Below are 18,710 nucleotides of genomic sequence, written 5' to 3'. Positions count from 1 at the left end.
TCTTCTTTTATATCGTTTTTACAGTCAAAGCTGTTATATATGTGCTGATATTGGCATCAAAGTAAAGATTTTAACCTGAGCTTTCAGTTTTGAACACTATCTACACTCTATTCAGTGTGTGTGTGTGTGTGTGTGTGTGTGTGTGAGTGAGTGAGAAGAGACAGCAGCAGGCCCCCATCTTTGCTGAGCCCCAAGTTTGAATGTAATGAAAAATAAATGTACTTGTATAGTCTGTGTATTTTAAGCGTTTTTTCATGTCATTTCAGATTATTTTATTAAGTTTTGATCTTCTTTTATATCATTTTTACAGTCAAAGCTGTTATATATGTGCTGATATTGGCATCAAAGTAAAAATTTTAACCTGAGCTTTCAGTTTTGAACACTCTATTCAGTGTGTGTGTGTGTGTGTGTGTGAGTGAGTAGAGACAGCAGCAGGCCCCCATCTTTGCTGAGCCCCGAGTTTGAATGTAATGAAAAATAAATGTGCTTGTACAGTCTGTGTATTTTAAGCGTTTTTTCATGTCATTTCAGGTTAATTTATTAAGTTTTGATCTATTTTTATATCATTTTACAGTCAAAGCCGCATCAAAGTCAAAAATTGAACCTGAGCCTTCAGTTTTGAACACTATCTATCCTCTAGTCAGGGATGCACAATAGTTCTTCCTTCCATAGCTTGCCTCAGATCATGGTACCAACATACAATAACTAGCAGGCTTTGAAATATGGAAATACTCAGTCTGACAGACAGATATCGTCACCGTGGGAGTCTGAGGGAAAATGTTACTACCTGCCTGTTCTTCCTCTCCTTTTTCCCTTTCGTGCAAATGGCAGGCGAGGAAATACGACGCATAATATATGACAGCGGAGCGTTTGAGAGGCTTTTTTTTCGGAATCTTTTATACCGGGGGAAATAGATACAGCATGTAAAAGTGCAGCAAATAAAAGACAGAGGGAGTGGGAAATGAAAAATGTCATAAGAAACGGATCCATCGCTTTAGGATTGGACTGAAAGACAAAAGTGGGAGTCGCGTACAGGAAAATGATGTTGTAAACTTAAACATTAAATACCGTTATTGCTGCTCTGCCACAATAAAATGCCTATTTATATTATTTTATTATGAGCTGCAGGACAGTTTATGGGCGGTTTATACAATGGAAAGATCAATTGATGTTCTTGTGTTTTTTTTTCTGTGTTTCAGAGCTCCTCGGTTCTGCAAAGAAAGTGAATGTCAACTTCCAGGATACTGATGGGTGAGTTGCCGAACACACACACACACACACACGCACACGCACACGCACACACACACACACACACGCTCGCTAATGAACACCATATTCCATTTTGCGATTTGCGTCATACACTTTGTATCCCCCTGTCCATTTCCGTCACGGCTTAAGCTAAAACCATCATTCTCTCTCTCTCTCTGTCTCGCTCTTTTCCTCCCACTCCCTCTCTCCGTTTGTCTCTCCCCTCCCTCCCTCCCTCCTCTTCCGTCCCATCCCTCTCCCCCTCTCCCTGGTCCCATTCATATAAAGGCGGTATTATCATGGTAGTGGTAGTTTTACTTCTGTCTCCACTGTATTAAAACAAGGAAGGATTAGCCCAGATACCACCCAGCTAAAGGTTCATGCTAGAATGGTGTGTGTGTGTGTGTGAGAGAGAGAGAGAGAGAGAAAGAGAGAGCGAGAAAGTGTATTAATGGCATGATTATATGGTTGCAGTTGTGCTATGCGTGTCTCCTCGCCTCTTTACCCCCATTGTGTCATCAAACGCCTTGCATGTGTGTATACGTGTACATAATGTGTGTGTGCATGCGTGTGTGTGTGTGTGAGCTACACAACATGAAACAACAACAAAACAACATCACACAGAAGACTCCAGCCTTTTGATGTCCTTTCTGTTTGGTTTCATTGCATGACAGAGAGCAAGGAGAAAGCCAGGCCGAGCAGATGTGTGTGTGTGTGTGTGTGTGTGTGTGTGTGTGTGTGTGACAATGACCCAGCGATAACATAATGTGCACCAGTTACTCAAACTACAAACCGAGCCGGATAAAGCGGCGTTATGGAGATAAACATCAAAAGCTGGTGTGCCGCTCTAAGTGAAACGGAACGCTGTAATGACTGTGTGTGTGTGTGTGTGTGTGTGTGTGTGTGTGTGTCTGCCTCTAATAGTGTTCCACTATTAAACGCTCCGTGTCAGCTGACGCTCACATACATCGATGACTCACGTTAAAAAAGTTTATGACAAAACGGGCGAATCGCGTTCGACAATTTCATAACGAGCACACACACGCGCCTAATGAGTCTGAATAAGCATATTCATTTAAGATTCACTAACTCTGCTTGGAAATCGCTAGGAGACTCGTAATGAATCCACTCTAGAAACAAAAAAAAAAAAAAAAAAAAAAAAAAAACCTCTTAATTGGGATCCTTCATCGTCGTTTTTTCCCTCGTCCGGGCTGCTGCCGTTTTGCTGATCTGGTGTGTGTGTGTGTGTGTGTGTGTGTGTGTGTGTGTGTGTGTGTGTGTGTAAAATCGCTGCTCATTTCCTAAGTGGTGTCAATCAGCTGGTGGTACGCTGTTTGTCATTAATGACAGCTGGAATAAAAAAAAAAAACGCTGGTTTTTGTTTTTATGTTATTAAGATAATTAGCAATCTGAGGAGGAGGGAAGAGGAGAGGAAGGAGGAAGGGATAGAAGGAGAGAGGGGGGAGGAGGAGGGAAGGAGAGGGGAGGAGAGGAGAGAAGGAGAGGGGAAGGGCGGAGAGGAGAGGAGAGAAGGAGATGAGAGGAAAGGAGAGGAAAGCAGTGGAGAGAGGAGAGGAAAGGAGAGGAGAGAAGAGTAAAGAGGAGAGGAGAGGAGGAAGAGAGGAGAGTAATACTGTAGGAGAGACAGACAGGCAGGGAGAAAGCCTGTCACATATACAGGACAGGATATTGTGTACCTTAGAGCGACTGGAGATGTGACAACAACAAAGCAGTCAGAGTCCAATCCAGTGAGCTGAGGAGGAGGATTCCTCTGCATGTATCCTGACAGGCCGATCCCCTCTGAGACTGGAAGGTATCAAACAAGACTACTGCAATTACACATGCAGTGTACATATGTGTGTACAGCTTCCACACACTTCATCGAAAAAATGGCAGTAAATTATCAAGCTTACATACATATTTACATATTTAGGGCATAAGCCATCATCGAGTAGGCCTATACTGTATGTACCCAGTACCTAAAAATCTCTGTTATATATAGTATAGCTCTCATATTGAAATCCTCATTTAAGCCTAAATCATGTAAAGACCCTAGTGTGTGTATCTGGAGCAGCTCCCTCTGGCATAAGCTTTTATTGATATCTCAGACATAAAGAGGAAGCATTATGGGAACAGTTGTTAAAGTGATTGGCAGCCGGATAGGTAGTGTCACTGCGCCTTATGGATCTCTTATATTCACTGATTCTTTGCTTTTATGGGCTATGAAGGACAGTGTAATTAATAGGATTTTCACTCCAAAATCAGACATCTATCATTCGAACAAATTGATTCTACTCTTAAACTCCTCTACCGCTGGCATGAAAGTAAAAAGATTATGAGATGCTATTAAAGTTATGAGTCATTTTAAGACCTTTGCTTACAAAATAGGGTTTTTTTTTTGGCAATATAATCAGAGAGATTTTGGATAGATTTTATTTATGGAGATGTATGCTGTTTTGAATCGAAACCCTTCATTTGCAGCAACCTCAATTGATCTTGTCTTTCATCCCCACCCACCATGAATTTATCATCAGAACTGCAGCATTTCCCCCAAACTTCTCTTGGCAGCACAGCAACAGTGCAGCAAACTTGTAAAAAGAGTGGCTTCTACTATGGATACATCTGCATTGTTGGTTTGTGATATTTCTTTAGTGTACAAATGAGGCTGCGAGTAAGGCAACAGTCCGATTAAGCTGTTTACATGGTCCCAAAACATGACAACTCCCATAGTAATCCCCTTTATGTGAGGGAAGAACTTATTTTGAATCCTTAGAATTGTGGAAATATGAGAGTTTATTCCAAAAAAAAATAAAAAATGTAATTAAAGAGGTCAAAGTGAGGGTGTGTGCATAGGTTAGAGCCACAGGTCGAGTTTTGCTTTACAGCTCTCTACTATGCCGTTTTCAATGCTTTCCAATGGATGTGAATGGACGTTTAAGTTTTTTTGGTAACTAGTGTCTATTAATGGTAAAAAACAAAATCAGAATACTCCACATATGTTACTGTCATTATGCTTACTTCAACTCAGAACATAATCATTAATATAATCAGAGGATGCATTACTGCCTTAATTACATTCTAATCAGATATTTGATGCATGTAAACATGGCCAGTGAGCTGTACGTTTCTCTCAAACAGAGCACCAGAGACAGCAAAAGAGTTTTGGTGACGTTCCTAGAGTTGCATAGCAACACTTACCTCACGGTTTCGTCTGCATAAACACCCCTCCAGGGCATTTTTACGCTGATAGGGAGGATTTTATGTTTGCGGGGCTGTTTCAGAAGGCAGGCGCACAGATATTGTCTTCTAATAGAAAGACATCAGGCGCTGACAGGCTCTCAGATCAATTGGAATCACTGCGATTATTGTCACTGGCTGCTTTATGGCCTTTAAAAGCCATGGGGACACACACACATACACGTACATGTGTATACGTACAACACACACACATATAACCTCACATACACACACACACACACACACACACACACAACAGATATCTGTATCATGCAGTGTAATAAATAAGCAGGCGGCTATATAATAGGCAGAGTGACAGACACTGATTGGCTAACAGCAGAGACACCAGGACACACACAGGACACAGTGATATATGAGCCAGGGGCTTTGTGGTACCAGCAGGCACACACACACACACACACACACACACACACACACATGCACATACACACAGACCCACAAAGACACAGACACACACAGTCACACAGAGTATGCAGACACACACCTCATATGAAAACACGCAGAACATACATGTGCACATACACACACACACACACACACATATATATATATAAGCAGGTTTATTTGCAGTCTGTCATTGAAGAGGTTCTTGTAAACCACACACCAGCAGATGGTGTGATCTTTCTTTCTTTCTTTCTTTCTTTCTTTCTTTCTTTCTTTCTTTCTTTCTTTCTTTCTTTCTTTCTTTCTTTCCCTCCTTCCCTCCACTGCAGCATTGGGGCTGCAGTCCGTCGGAGCAGATGGCTGTCCTTTGTGTAAAACCTCTCAGTTTGTCCTGACAGTGACGATGATGATTGAGGACAAGACAGTGAGGATGATGATGATGATGATTACAGTAGCCCACAGTGTGTGTCTTCGGTGTGCGATTGTTGGAACAGTGTCTTTCAGGAAGGCCTGGGAGGCATAAAAAAAATCCCTCATTACTGAAACTAGGTCAAACCGTGTGTGTGTGTGTGTGTGACAGGTGAAGAGGACCAGTGTAAAGCTTGTTATAGTGGGGGGGTGATTGTGCGGCAAGGAAATCACATGAAGGGATTGTGTAAGTGTGTGTAAGTGTGTGTATTTGTTTGTGTGCATACATGTGCAAGAGCATGTGGATGTTTGTCTATGCATCTATACCTATGTATGTGTGTGTGTGTGTTGGAATGGGGGGTTTTCAGTATCGTGTAGAGGGAGAAAGGGGTGTAGTGTGTGTATTGGTGTGTGTGTGTGTGCAATACAAGTGGGGGGAGGGGTCAATCAAACAATGCCAGAGAGAGAGAGAGAGAGAGATGAGTGAGATAAACAGAGACAGAGATAAGTTGAAAGGCTGAGATAGGAGACAGTGTGGTTTCTGAAACTGACATACACAAGATGTGGATTAATGGGCGTATCAGGGGAGCAAGAAAGGAGAGGGAGAAGAAAAGGAAGAAGAAGCGAGAAGGGGGTAGAGACGGAGAGAGGGATGGAGATCTGGGATCAGAGGAGGAGGATGGGGGAAGGATCTCTGCAGCGACGGCGAGCGGAAGAAGAAGAAGATCGACAGATTTGCAGAGAGGGAGGAGGGAGATGAAGAAGGGGAACAGGGGAAGGAGAGTAAAGAGGGGAGGAGGAGAGAGGGAGGGAGGGGAAAAAGGAAGAGAGAGGAGAAGAGGTAGAGAACGAGAAAGAGAGGATGGAGGTGCGGCGGGAAGAAGAGAGAAAGGGATCGCTGAAGGTTGAAGAGGGAATAGAGGGAGAATGAGGCAGATATGGAAGGATGAAGAAGAGAGAGGGGAGCAGGATGGAGAGAGAGGATGGAGAGAGAGAGAGAGAGGCGGATGTGTGGAGGAGGAGAAGGGCGAAGGAGAGAGGGAGGGGTATAAATATTGCATGGCAGGTTTTACTACTTGGCAGAGGCGAGGGCTTCCCTTCCCCTCCCCCACATACACACACGCACACATACATGCACCCCGCTGACACACTCCGCAGGGCTGCACACACACACACACACACACACACACACACACACACACACACACACACACTGTGTTACGCAGCCTAGTACAGCATTGTGTAACGTTATCCCTGTTTAACCCTGGAGGGGGAGGCGAGGGGAAGACGTAGTCCGTCCCTAAGATCCAGAAGTGGGTTATGACACATGCGCATTCCTCCTGTCTGGTCCGTGTTTGTTATGCTAAATGGGTTAAACACGCCGCTCTATATGCATATTAATATTCATATAGTCATATTCCGGTGCTGCTGGAATGTCCAATAGACGCTGAAGTCCTCTCTTAATATTTCACATCAGGGTTTAATCACAATCTCATTTAATTTCTTCCAGGGTTAGAGTCAATTAACTTCCAACTCACTCACTTTCGGAATGAATATTGAAATTACGGTTCGCACGATGATGATAAATCCTTCATTCTCCAAATGAATTTTTTGAAGAGTGAAGGTTTATTGAGTTTTTATTGAGTCGATTGGATATAAAAAAAACCTGCAAAACACCTGAATTTTTAAGAAAATCTACTGCTTGGAGTTATGGAATCCATCAACCCTGGTTTTTATCGATGTTTTATACTCATACAGCTAATAATACATTTAATACAATGTAATTTACGTTTTTTCTTATTGTTTAAGGAAGAATAAAGGGAGATGCATGTAATAATTTATGTTAACAAAGACATTAGAATCTCCTTTCACTCCAAATAACTGAATTCAATTATTTCCCCTCACTATCGCTGTTTTTTGCCGTTTCCTCTTCTTTCTTTGTTGCTTTATTGTGTCAAGCACTTTGCAACTTGTGTTTTGAAAGGTGCTATACAAATAGGTTAAGCTCATTATTGTTATTAACAGTACAGATGGTGCAGGAGCCAAAGCAGCAGAGACTAAAGGAAGAAAGAAGAGAAGTGTGACAGGAGAGGACAGGGGGAAGAGATGCTGCCTGGAAAAGAGGGGAGGAAAGAGGGAATAGGTCAGGGAAAAGGAAGGCAGGGAGGAGAAAGGGGAGACATGGGAGTGGAGGAAGAAGAGAGGAGGAAGGAGAAGAGGTAAGAGATGAGTGGAAAGAGAGAGGAGGAGAAGACGGAAGGAGTGGAAGGTGATCTTGCAGTGAGCAGAATAAACTAGAACAGGTCACACTGGGAGCACAGCGCTCTTTAGTATGCTGCTTCACACACACACACACACACACACACACAGCGAGTGTGTCACGCACTTGTGACATCTCTCCGACTCTCTTATATATTCCCATATATCTTCCCGTATAGCTCGCGTTCTCGCACAAAAACTCACACCCTCTTTCTTCACACATACAGAATCAAAGGCATGCGAACTCACACGCATGCTACTTGCCAATGGTAGAGCTGGCAGCATGGCCCGGCCACCGTCTCCATGGTTACAGCACATTCAGCCTCCAATCACAGGAGAGCGAAACTGAGTTCAGGGCCGGCCAGAACTCAGGGTCAGCTCCACAAAGATTATACACGTGTGTGTGTGTGTGTGTGTGTGCGTGTGTGTGTGTATGTGTGTGTGTGTTTTATTGGCATGAGAGTTTAGAGCAATATTGCCAAAGCATTAGTGAGTCTTTCTGTTAAACTTTGTCTGATATGTTTATGTGCGCCAATAATGTGACTATTGCCAATTCCCTGATTAAGACAATAATATAAGGCTATTTAAATGAGCATCTCCTTATAAACTGCTTTATTTGTGACGTGGTTCCTGTGCGTATTCATACTGAAACGACAAAAAACTGACAGTCAACGTGAGCTTCATCACCGCACCTTAATCACACTTTAAATTGAAGTGACCTCTACACAGCTTGGGCTTCTTAAGCTTGGGCTTTCTCTATCAATGCTATTAAAGCTGCACTAGGCAATATTCTCATGTGAAAATACACCCGTCTTAGCCCAAATCACAAACTGGGGCTGCAGCAGAGAAGAGTGTCCCATCCTCCCTAATTGAGACCCTGTAGATTAGCCCCATTTGCCCAAATTAAACTCTGGCATTGGTATTGGTCACTACTGGGAAATCTTCTTGGCGTATTGGAAGTGATGAATCGAAACTAACTAAGCGAAAAACATCTCCTAAAGAGCAGAGTCCAGAGAAAGCTGGACTCACCAAAGATTTTTTTTTAAACCATCTGCACCCCCACCATCAATAAGAAGAACTTTAAGTGTGCAGTACGTGATTTCTGGGTAATGAAGTCCTTCAAACTTTCAAATATTCAAACCGTTCTTTTCCACTTGGGGAAGTTGCAAAGTTTCCTAGTGCAGCTTTAAGTGCATACTGTTTACCTGGGTCCCGCCTTACTTACATTATTGCATTATATTTATCTTCTGTAAGTCTGCCTGCCCGTTTGTCTCTGTATGTATATGCTCTCTCTCTCCGTCTACTTTTCCCCATCCATCTCTCTGTTTACCGGTGTGTCTGACTGTTTGTTTTCATCTATTGGACTGTCTCTCTGTTTGGCTTTCTGTCCATCCAACTGTCTAGTCACTGTGAGTCACTCTGGATAAGAGCGTCCTCTAAAATGCCTAAAAAGTAAATGTATCTACCTGTCCCTCTCTCAGTCTTTTAGTCTGCTGACTCCTAATCATACCCCTGCTCATGGGTCTCTATGCTGGCGCTCAACCAGTCTAATCCCCTATCAGCTTTCAACCCGGACTCTGAAGTCGGAAGTCGCATTAGCGCCGATAAATTACGTAACACAGACATTATATGAGGCAAGCTCCTACAGAGGAAGACGGATGGGAAGAGGAGGTTTTAATTCCTCTTCGATTGCGTTCATTTTTAATATATGGAGTTCAGATAATACAGTCCAATTCTGCAGCAGACGGATGGTAGCAAACGCTCCGAGTTGTTTTTCTGACTCGGCTCAGCGAAATTGGTTCCCTCGGGATTGTACACAAGAAAATATGATATTGATTTTACAGGTGCACCACTCTAGGCTGGTTTGCAAGAATATTGGACCTTTTTTAATGATGATCTATAGCAGCGGTTCCCAAACTGGGGTCAGGGGAAACCCCAGGGGGACCTGTGAAGCGGTTCCAGGGGGACCCCCAGCAAAATGAGGATTAATTTAGCTCATTTAACTCTCATATGATTCACGAGAAGTTTGTAGTCGGAGAGAATGTATGATAATTACTTTTCTGATCAGAGGTTTTGCTCTCCAGTGTTATCTGCCTACCAACTGGAGAGACAGTAAAAATGGGGATCAGATGGGGCTCTCTTCAACAAAACCTTTATCACGAGGGTCTGTGGCCTAATGCTGCATTCCAGAGATGTCGGAAAGTCAGAAATTCTAACCTCCTACTAGGAAAAATGCAATAAAGCGTCCCTTCAAGATACTTTTTCAGGCTTCTAATCTTCCAAATACACTTAAGTGTGATTTTCAGCATCACATGACCTGAAAGCTACAATATGCAACTTTTCACCTTGAGACAGGAGGTGTATTGTTATCCCTGTCCTCTTCCTCCTTGGTTTGGCAAGTTCATGCCCATGTCACTCATTTTGATGAGCCGTCTACCTTGAAACAGCATGTAGCCTGAAGCAACTGGCATCCATAAAGCCACAGCAGGCGCTGAAGAAGCAGACAGGTCATTTGCAGTAAAAAAAAAAAAGCAATGGCCATGTTCACTCGTGTTTTTGAACATTTAGTGTTGCTGTTCTTATGTTTCTTCTTGCTTTCCGCCATTGTTGCTGCTATGACTTCCCTGTGTTTGATAGCCGCTGGTCACGCCCACAGCAAATGGTACACTGTTTATTTCTTGTTATTTTAATGCCAAAAAACTTGCATATCGTCGGTTTAAACTCATGAAAACACTTGTGTGGTAAATGGCTAAACATAAACATATAAATTAGCAATGTAAAGTCGCGCATGCAGTTGCTAACGTTCTATGCCAACTAGCTAGCTAACGATGCTGAATAGCGCTAATGTAACAGCTTTCTTGTTTGTCCCTGGTTTTTCTGAGCTGGAGTATACAGGAAAACACTGAGGTTGTCATTACAAACTACCAGCTAGGAATTTCTGACATGCAACTTTGAATGGGACGCAGTGTAAAGTATTGGGACAGCGTGCTAAAGTTGGTCTATTCATCCACAGTTAGATATGGGAACTTCAATATTCTCGCCATTAGCCTCCAGCGTAAAACACTGAACCGGACCAACTGTACATCACTGTCCCGGGCCTTTGCACTTTTTGGCCGAAGATCTGCGTGGCGCTCGCTCGTCAAGCTCGGATTCATGACTCATCATTCCAAGGTCGAAGTGTAGGACCCCTCGTAAAGCCGTCTGGGAGAACGCCTGACAGCAAACAGCAAATCTCTGGAGAGACGGGATGAGGAAGGAGGGAAGGGAACGGAAGAAGCGAGAGGTGGAGGGAGGGAGGGAGATACATGTCAGTGCCAATATGAGTCAGATAGAGAGTTGTGTGAGAGAGAGTTGTGTGTGTGTGTGTGTGTGTGTGTATGTGTGTGTCCTTGGGTTGTGCGATGCTTTCTCCTCCTTCTACCCTTTCTCATGCTTATCCATCAAGGCTGACATATCAATCTCATCTACTCAACATACACCCTCTGGACTGTAACACACACACACACACACACACTATATCCTTTACATAATGCTCTCGTGTGTGTTTTTCCATCCCCCATCCTCCCTTCTTCCCCCCCTCTCTCTGTCCCATTCTGTCTATTTTTCATCTCTGCAGTAGATGTGGATGCACATCAGGTTCTAATCCTCCTCCATTTAAATCTATCTGTCATGCTAAGCTGTCTTTCCCATTATCACTGACCTGGGATTGTGCATGTGTGTGTACGAGTGTGTGTGTGTGTGTGTGTGTGTGGTTTGGGTTTGACTCATTTGTGGGGTCCAAATGCCCCAACAACAGTAGAGAACCTCAAAAAGTTTTTTCTGGATGAAGAAAGGTTGGGGTAAGCGACTAGGAAATGAGTGTAATGTCCTCACAAGTGTAACAATGCTGTGTGTGTGTGTGTGTGTGTGTGTGTGTGTGTGTGTGTGCAGGTTTGCTGCGCTGCACCATGCAGCCCTTAACGGGAACCTGGAGCTCATCTCCATTCTGCTGGAATCACAGGCTGCTGTCGACATCAGAGACCAGAAGGGTGAGGGCGAAGCACACACACACACACACACACACACACACACACACCAAATGCATGTATCACCCTCACACACATAAATACACATCGATCAATATCTCATGTATCTCAATATCTAATGGATATGGCCTCTCACATTTCATATTTCTGTGTGTTTGCATGTGTGTACTGTACGTGTGTGTTTCTGTGTGTGTGTGTGTGTGCAGGCATGCGGCCGCTGCACTACGCGGCCTGGCAGGGGAAGGCGGAGCCTATGAAGATGCTGCTGAAATCTGGTTCGTCAGTCAACGGCCAATCAGATGAAGGACAGATTCCTCTCCACCTGTCGGCGCAGCACGGCCACTACGACGTGGTGAGTGGCGCCGACTCATCAAAAACTCATGAGGAAACTATCATCTGGGGTTTTCTGCTGCAATGTAGTTGTAATGTTAATCTTTCACATAATATATATGATATATGCGATTGCTTTAATATTCATCAGCTTTGAATGAGTAGAATGGGAAGTAGTAGTAGAATGCCATCACCTAGCCTGAGAGAATTTCATTATTATTCATTCCGATTGGGCATTTTAGTATTGCGTTTACTTTTCAGGCATTTCTCTTATCCAAAGTGACTTACAATAAGCCTCAATTCCTTAATCGCCAACATAAAGAGTGCATGAGTCCGGGCCATAGTGCCAATATTATTCCTATGATCATAGATTGTGTAAGAATAAAAGCTAGGAAAAGAAATAAAACATTAGAGGGAAGGAGAGAGGCAGAGGGGCATTTTTTGGTCTAAATTCAGCAGGAAAAGCCTTTCCCTGCTAAGAAAAACAATGTGGGGGGAAACACTGCAGTACTGCTGCAGGCTTGCCAAAGAAACAACAATGAAATATAGCAGACTCACTACAGTAGATTCCTCCAGCGAACATACCCTAGAGGAGAGCGGTGCCGAGCTTTCATGGGCTGCATCGCTGAAGGAAAGCTTTAAGATCTCAGGCTGCGTTCAATTACATCAACATGATTCATACGGGGTAACAAGTTATGGGGTGAAGCTCAAATCTAAAGGTGCTCTTTGTGTGGAAGGGCAAATAAATAAAAAATGACAAAGATTGAAACAGCAAAATATATAAAATACCAGAGATTAAATAATGAATAATTTAACATCCAGCAAGGCAAGAGCACAGCCAACACAGGCGGCATTTGAAAAAGACATCTGCTTTCAAAAAGCAAGAACAGGGAGTGAGTGTATTTGCCTAACCTGGGATGGGGGAAATCTAATTTGATGTTTTGTGGTAATTTGTTCCTGTTTTGAAGGTACAAAACTAAAAGCGCATTTCCCTAATTCGGCTTCCACCGGTGAGGCGGGTTTCTCCCCCCAAGTCTTCAACCGCTCTGTATTAAAAACAAGCTTTTCCTTTCGCTTGGTGTCACAGCGCTCCTCTGAGGTCAGTTTCCAGGGGCGAGTTGCAGTCCCTCCTGGTTAGGATGCTGTTTAATCCAGCTGGGGAACACAAATTGGCTCAATTCAACCTACTGTAATAGACACACACGGCCCATCCAGGCAAGCAACTCACTGGCATCACTCTCTCTGTATGTCTGATGATGTTAGCATCACAAAGACAGGCTAAAAACATGAAATGTCTATAAAAGCAGGGATTTGAATGGGAATATACATGGAAATCTAGTGTGTTTATCCTGCTTAAGTCTTCTGTGGACATCTGTAGTGCTTTTAATGTTGAGTTTAAACAGAGAATGCCATAAAAATATGTTTTGTTTGTGTGTGTGTGTGTGTGTGTGTGTGTGTGTGTGTGTGTGCGAGAGAGTTTGTGTGTCTCTGTCTATAATTGTGTGTGCGCTTGTGTTTTCATGTGTGCATAATTATGTCTTTGCCCGCATAATTGTTTGAGTATGTGTGGTTTTTTCCCCCGTGTGTGTGTGTGTGTGTGTGTGTGTGTGTGTGTGTCTGTTGTCTGTCCCCAGTCTGAGATGCTGCTGCAGCACCAGTCCAACCCGTGTATCGTAGATAACGCAGGGAAAACCCCTCTGGACCTGGCCTGTGAGTTCGGCAGAGTCGGGGTAAGAACCTAAAGTTTCAGTTATTATTCAAAACATTAGATAAATAACAGTAATAAAGTAAAATTGTCAAGAAAAAGAGCTATAGTACTGGGAAGATTGTATAAAATTCACATAGGCAGTGCAGACAGGGGTTATATCCAGATTTGTTTTGTGTGTGTGTGTGTGTGTGTGTGTGTGTGTGTGTGTGTGTAGGTGGTCCAGTTGTTGCTGTCCAGCAACATGTGTGCTGCTCTGCTGGAGCCCAAACCAGGAGACTCCACCGACCCCAACGGGACGTCCCCTCTCCACCTGGCTGCCAAGAACGGACACATAGATATCATCAGGTACACACACACACACACACACACACACACACACACACACACACACACACACACTCATTAAGACTCATTAAGAGATGTCATTACGGCAACACACACACACACACACACACCGCCTCATGTACAGATGCCCCCACATGCTCAGTGAGACACACTCATATACTCATTCATGCTCATACACACACACATGCACACAGGCACAAATGCCACACACACACACACACACACACACACACACACACACACAGAGATACAGAGATTTACATCCATGCTAATACAGACACAGACACACACACAAACATACGCTCATATAGACACACCGATCCATGCATATACTATACATACATTCACACACAAACATTACCTCTCACTCTCTCTCCCTCTCTCTCTCTTTCCCTCTCTCCCACACACACACACACACACACACACCATGTCTAATTAATCGCTGTGTTTGTAAGTGCCCTCCTGAGCTTGCTGATAAGACAGATGTATAGCACAACAGGGGAGCAATACATTCTAATACACTAAAGGACCAACACGCAGACAACAGTAAATGTAAATGCATCCTTCCAAACACACTCCAGAAACAGCTGTTATGGCTGGAGACACTGCAGACATGCATGGCAGTCTGTTGCGCGAAACCGGCAAAGTCATTCCCAATCTCGTCTTGGCAGGGGGAGAGAGTGTCTAATTTTTGTCTACATTTTGCAAAATAACACGTTGGCAAAGTGACTTTTGCCGCCGCAGCGCTGTCAGCATTTAGCACAAAAGCTTTAGGAGGAAGGAATCGCAGCAGAATGGTGTGCAGCAGCAAGTAAACACAGACCACAAGCTCCATTTATCCTCTCATCCATCTCATCCGCATTTAAGTAACTCAAGGCTGTGTGTGTACGTGTGTGTGTGTGCGTGTGTGTTGTAGTAGTGGAAGTAGGGAAGGTTGCTTGCCTGAGAGACACACGCACAGAGAGGAAACGGAAAGGAGAGGGATGAGAGAGGAACGCAAGAGAGGAGTGAGAGGTGGAGAGAGAGAGAGAGGTGGAGAGAGAGGGAGAGAGAGAGAGAATAAAGCCTGTCATAGTTGATAGAGCAGAGCGTGTCCCTCTAGAACTGACACTGATAAATGACGCTCATTAGGCAAGGTTACACTAGCAGTACACTAGCAGTGTATGGAGGAAACACACACGCACACGCACACACACACACACACACACACAAACACAAACACCGACTCTAATTCAGTGGAAGAAGAGGAGGATTAAATGTGCGAGAGTGCTTGGCAGAGTGACAGCCTCTTGCAGGGTGAACCACAGTTAACCTTTCGGCCTTTGCGTTCTTCTTCTCTGACCCCCGGGCCTTTTAATCACGCTATCCAATATAATTTGGTTTCTTCTCTCCTCTCTCCATTCATTGCAATTCAAATTGTATTGGCAAACAAAACATACTTTCGTGAAACTACATTTGCTACAACAAAAATACTAAAATGATATCATCACATCCAGTTGCTTTAATGAAACATCGGTCCAGTTTATAGATGTGATAGGCAGATTTTGATGTAAAAATACACCTGTCTCATCAGTCTAAATCACAAAGCGGGGAGAGAAGAACTTACTGTCCCCTCTAATTTAGACACTGTAGATTCGCCCTATTTGCCCAAATGAAATCCTGCTGTCAGGGACTGTATCATGCATTTTACTCACATCACATTACACGATTTCTGGGTATTGAAATGATAATATAACTTTTAGGGCTGCTGCTGATGTGCGAAATTGCCCCGAAGTATAATCATTATCCCTTCTTCTCCCCTCTCTTTCCCATTGCTTCCGAATGCACAACCCCATTTCTCTTCTTTCACCCTCTCTCCTTCCCCGCCTCTTGTTGCCTCGCTCTTCTTCCTACATCTGTATCTCTCCCCGCATCTCTTCTTCTTTTGACACCTCTCCTCTCTTTCTCTCACTGTCTCCAAACTCTCTCCCTTTGCAACTCTCTCCACACGCTCCTTCGTCTTTTTTTTTCTCTCTCCCTCGCCGCTCTGTCATCTCTTATTCCGATTTTAACTTCCTTCCCTGTCTCTCTCTCTCTCTCTCTCTCTCCCCACCGCTGCCTCTCCATCCCAACACTCGATCTTCATCCACCTTACCCTGATCCCACTTCTCTTTCTCATTCTCCTCTCTTCCTCCACTCTCTCCCCCCCCCCCTGCGGTCAGACTGTTGATCCAGGCCGGTATAGACATCAACAGGCAGACCAAGGCGGGCACTGCCTTGCACGAAGCCGCCCTCTGTGGCAAGACCGAGGCTGTGAGACTCCTGCTGGACGTAAGTGGAACTGCATCGTGAAAGTCTCGCTAACACTGAGATCTGGAATGGGTGTTTTCTAAAGTCTGGCTTCTTAAATGGTTCTCAAAAGGGGGTCCAGTGACCATCAGGGGTCCAGAGGGGTCACCAGCAAAAAGGATTAAAAGCTTGATTTCCATTTTGACCAATTTCATAAGAGAATGTATAGGTTTGACTGGTTTGGTTAAAGGTTTCACTCTCTCCGCTGCTGTGTTCACCCCGCCTACAGTGCAGACAGTTATGTAATTCTGTAATTCTAACAGCAAATATCTCCTTAGATGGGGGTTCCTTGGGATGCATTTTCATTAAATGGGAGCCTGAGGGCTAATACATATCTATTTGAGGGTCCATTATGTGAAAATGTTTGGGAATCCCTACTAAAATGAGTTGAGGGAATACTTCTGGTGCGTCCCCACATGAGAAATTTCATTTATTAGCACAGCGATAAACCTAAAAAATGCGATGGGATAAAAACACAGGCGGAAATGATGCAAATTACTAATTTGTGCAGGTTACGTAAAAGAATACCATGGGGTTTATCAAAACAACAGAAGCACTATGCTTTAATGAGGCTGGGTTCCTCGCATGGGAATTTGTCATTTAGATCCCCGGCTGTGAAAGGTTAAGAATCTCTGCCCTATAGCGTCTGCAGACTGAAGTAATCTTTGTTCATTTGACCTACATCGGATCCAGCACTTCAGAGTATTACATTACTCATAACCTTTCGGCTGTCTTGGCTGGAAAAACAAGAGGCGGTTAGAATCAGCAGGACAGCTACAGCTTCTGGCCCGTTTTTAGGAGAAGGAGCAATCAAGGATTATTAGCTGTTGAATTCACAATGATAGCTTGAAGACCTCTCCCCTTAGGTGTTTTATGAGCATGGATGGACACTGATTTATGTCTTTGAAGTCATTGGATAGACCCTATATTGAGTGTTCCTGTATTACAATGTAAGTATAGTGTAAGGTAGTATGATAAGTACAAAAAATATCATTTGTAAGTAGATAATGAGTCAGTTTGAGGGGTTATATTACAAACTGACATATGCTCCATTGGGAAAAAAATGACTTCAAAATATTAATAAATAGAAGTCCTTGGTTGACAAAATGATGGCACTTTTACAGACTGTATTGTCTATATTTTAGATATATTAAATGATGAACTTCATGTAATGATTTGTCTGTGCCATATGTACCATTTTGGAAATGAACTCTTCAGTTTTAACTTGTGTCTATGTTGCAAAGTTTTTTGAAAGTTGTTCTGCATTCAGTATACTTTTTGATGTCTTCCCTTATGTATGCATTAAACAAAATAATGTCTAACTATATTAAATATTATATAGATATATACTAAAACCATTTTCTTTTTGTTTCCTACAGAGTGGTATCAATGCTACAGTGAGAAACACATACAGCCAGACGGCTCTGGACATCGTCTACCAGTTTACTGCAACACAGGCCAGCAGGGAGATCAAACAGCTACTGAGAGGTGAGATGGATGGACGGATGGATGGATGGATGGAGAGAGAGAGAGAAAGGGAACAATGGCGAGGGAGGAAGGAGAGAAAAAGAAATATAGTCTACCGATTTATTGCCACAGAGGCAAGCAGAGATCAAACAATTACTGATAAAATGGACAGAGATGGATGGAGGGAGGGAGTGATGGAGAGATAGAGAAAGGTAGTTTCTGCTGCAAGGTACAAATGATAAATTGACAGTGCCTAAAAAAGAAATATGTACCTTTTGTAGTGGAACGAGTACCTTGATACGGTACTGATACAATGTTGAGCAGGTAATAACTTAACCAAAGCTGCAATATTTAAACTTTTTCCTTTTTTCCTTGAGTGGAGGGAAGGAAGGAGTGAGAAGTGATGGTCTAACGTTTTTCCTATTAGTTGTACTATTCTGCTTTGATGAGTTTCTTTATAATTCAAGCTATTTTATTGCACATGTTATAGACTAGATAATGTGAATCTTAATGTACTGGCAAAGTGGTAATAAAGTTTATTTCTCTTTATCTATCTCTTTCCCTTCTCTCTCTCTCTCCCTCTCTCTCCCTCTCTCTCCCTCTCTCTCCCTCTCTCTCCCTCTCTCTCCCTCTCTCACAGATGCGTCAGCAGCCCTTCAGGTTCGGGCTCTGAAGGATTACTGCAACAACTACGACCTGACAAGCCTCAACATAAAAGCGGGAGATGTTATTACGGTAACACACACACACACACACACACACACCACCCACACACACACACACACACACCACACACACTAACTAACTATGGACAGGCACACATACACACACATACTGACCAGTTCTCACATCAAAATTGGAAAGCGATGTTAGCAGAGTTGTGTTTGTTTCTATGTATAAAGTTTTGAGACTTTCAGCTTTTCCGCAGTCATACCTATGCTGTCCTGCAA

At 43.3% G+C, this 18,710-nt stretch overlaps 1 protein-coding gene across 1 annotated transcript in view; it reads left to right on the top strand.

Moving 5' to 3' along the window:
* Nucleotides 1-11,788: 11,788 nt before the first annotated feature.
* caskin1 (CASK interacting protein 1) overlaps nucleotides 11,789-18,710 on the top strand; it is a 30,753-nt gene continuing 23,831 nt past the window's right edge. Inside the window, exons 1-6 of the mRNA XM_071545325.1 lie at nucleotides 11,789-11,934; nucleotides 13,547-13,642; nucleotides 13,835-13,965; nucleotides 16,167-16,275; nucleotides 17,673-17,781; nucleotides 18,401-18,495. Coding sequence (XP_071401426.1) covers nucleotides 11,791-11,934; nucleotides 13,547-13,642; nucleotides 13,835-13,965; nucleotides 16,167-16,275; nucleotides 17,673-17,781; nucleotides 18,401-18,495 — 684 coding nt within the window. The 5' untranslated portion in view covers nucleotides 11,789-11,790. The remainder of the gene's footprint in view (nucleotides 11,935-13,546; nucleotides 13,643-13,834; nucleotides 13,966-16,166; nucleotides 16,276-17,672; nucleotides 17,782-18,400; nucleotides 18,496-18,710) is intronic.

The sequence above is a fragment of the Centroberyx affinis genome, unplaced genomic scaffold (assembly GCF_046629955.1).
Source record: "Centroberyx affinis isolate AG114_WGS23_722 - 3 ecotype Tasmania unplaced genomic scaffold, CSIRO-AGI_Caff_v1 ptg004859l_1, whole genome shotgun sequence".
Taxonomy (NCBI): Eukaryota; Metazoa; Chordata; class Actinopteri; order Beryciformes; family Berycidae; genus Centroberyx; species Centroberyx affinis.
The sequence above is the reverse complement of the archived record's forward strand: the minus strand, read 5'-3'. Positions and strand labels throughout refer to the sequence as shown.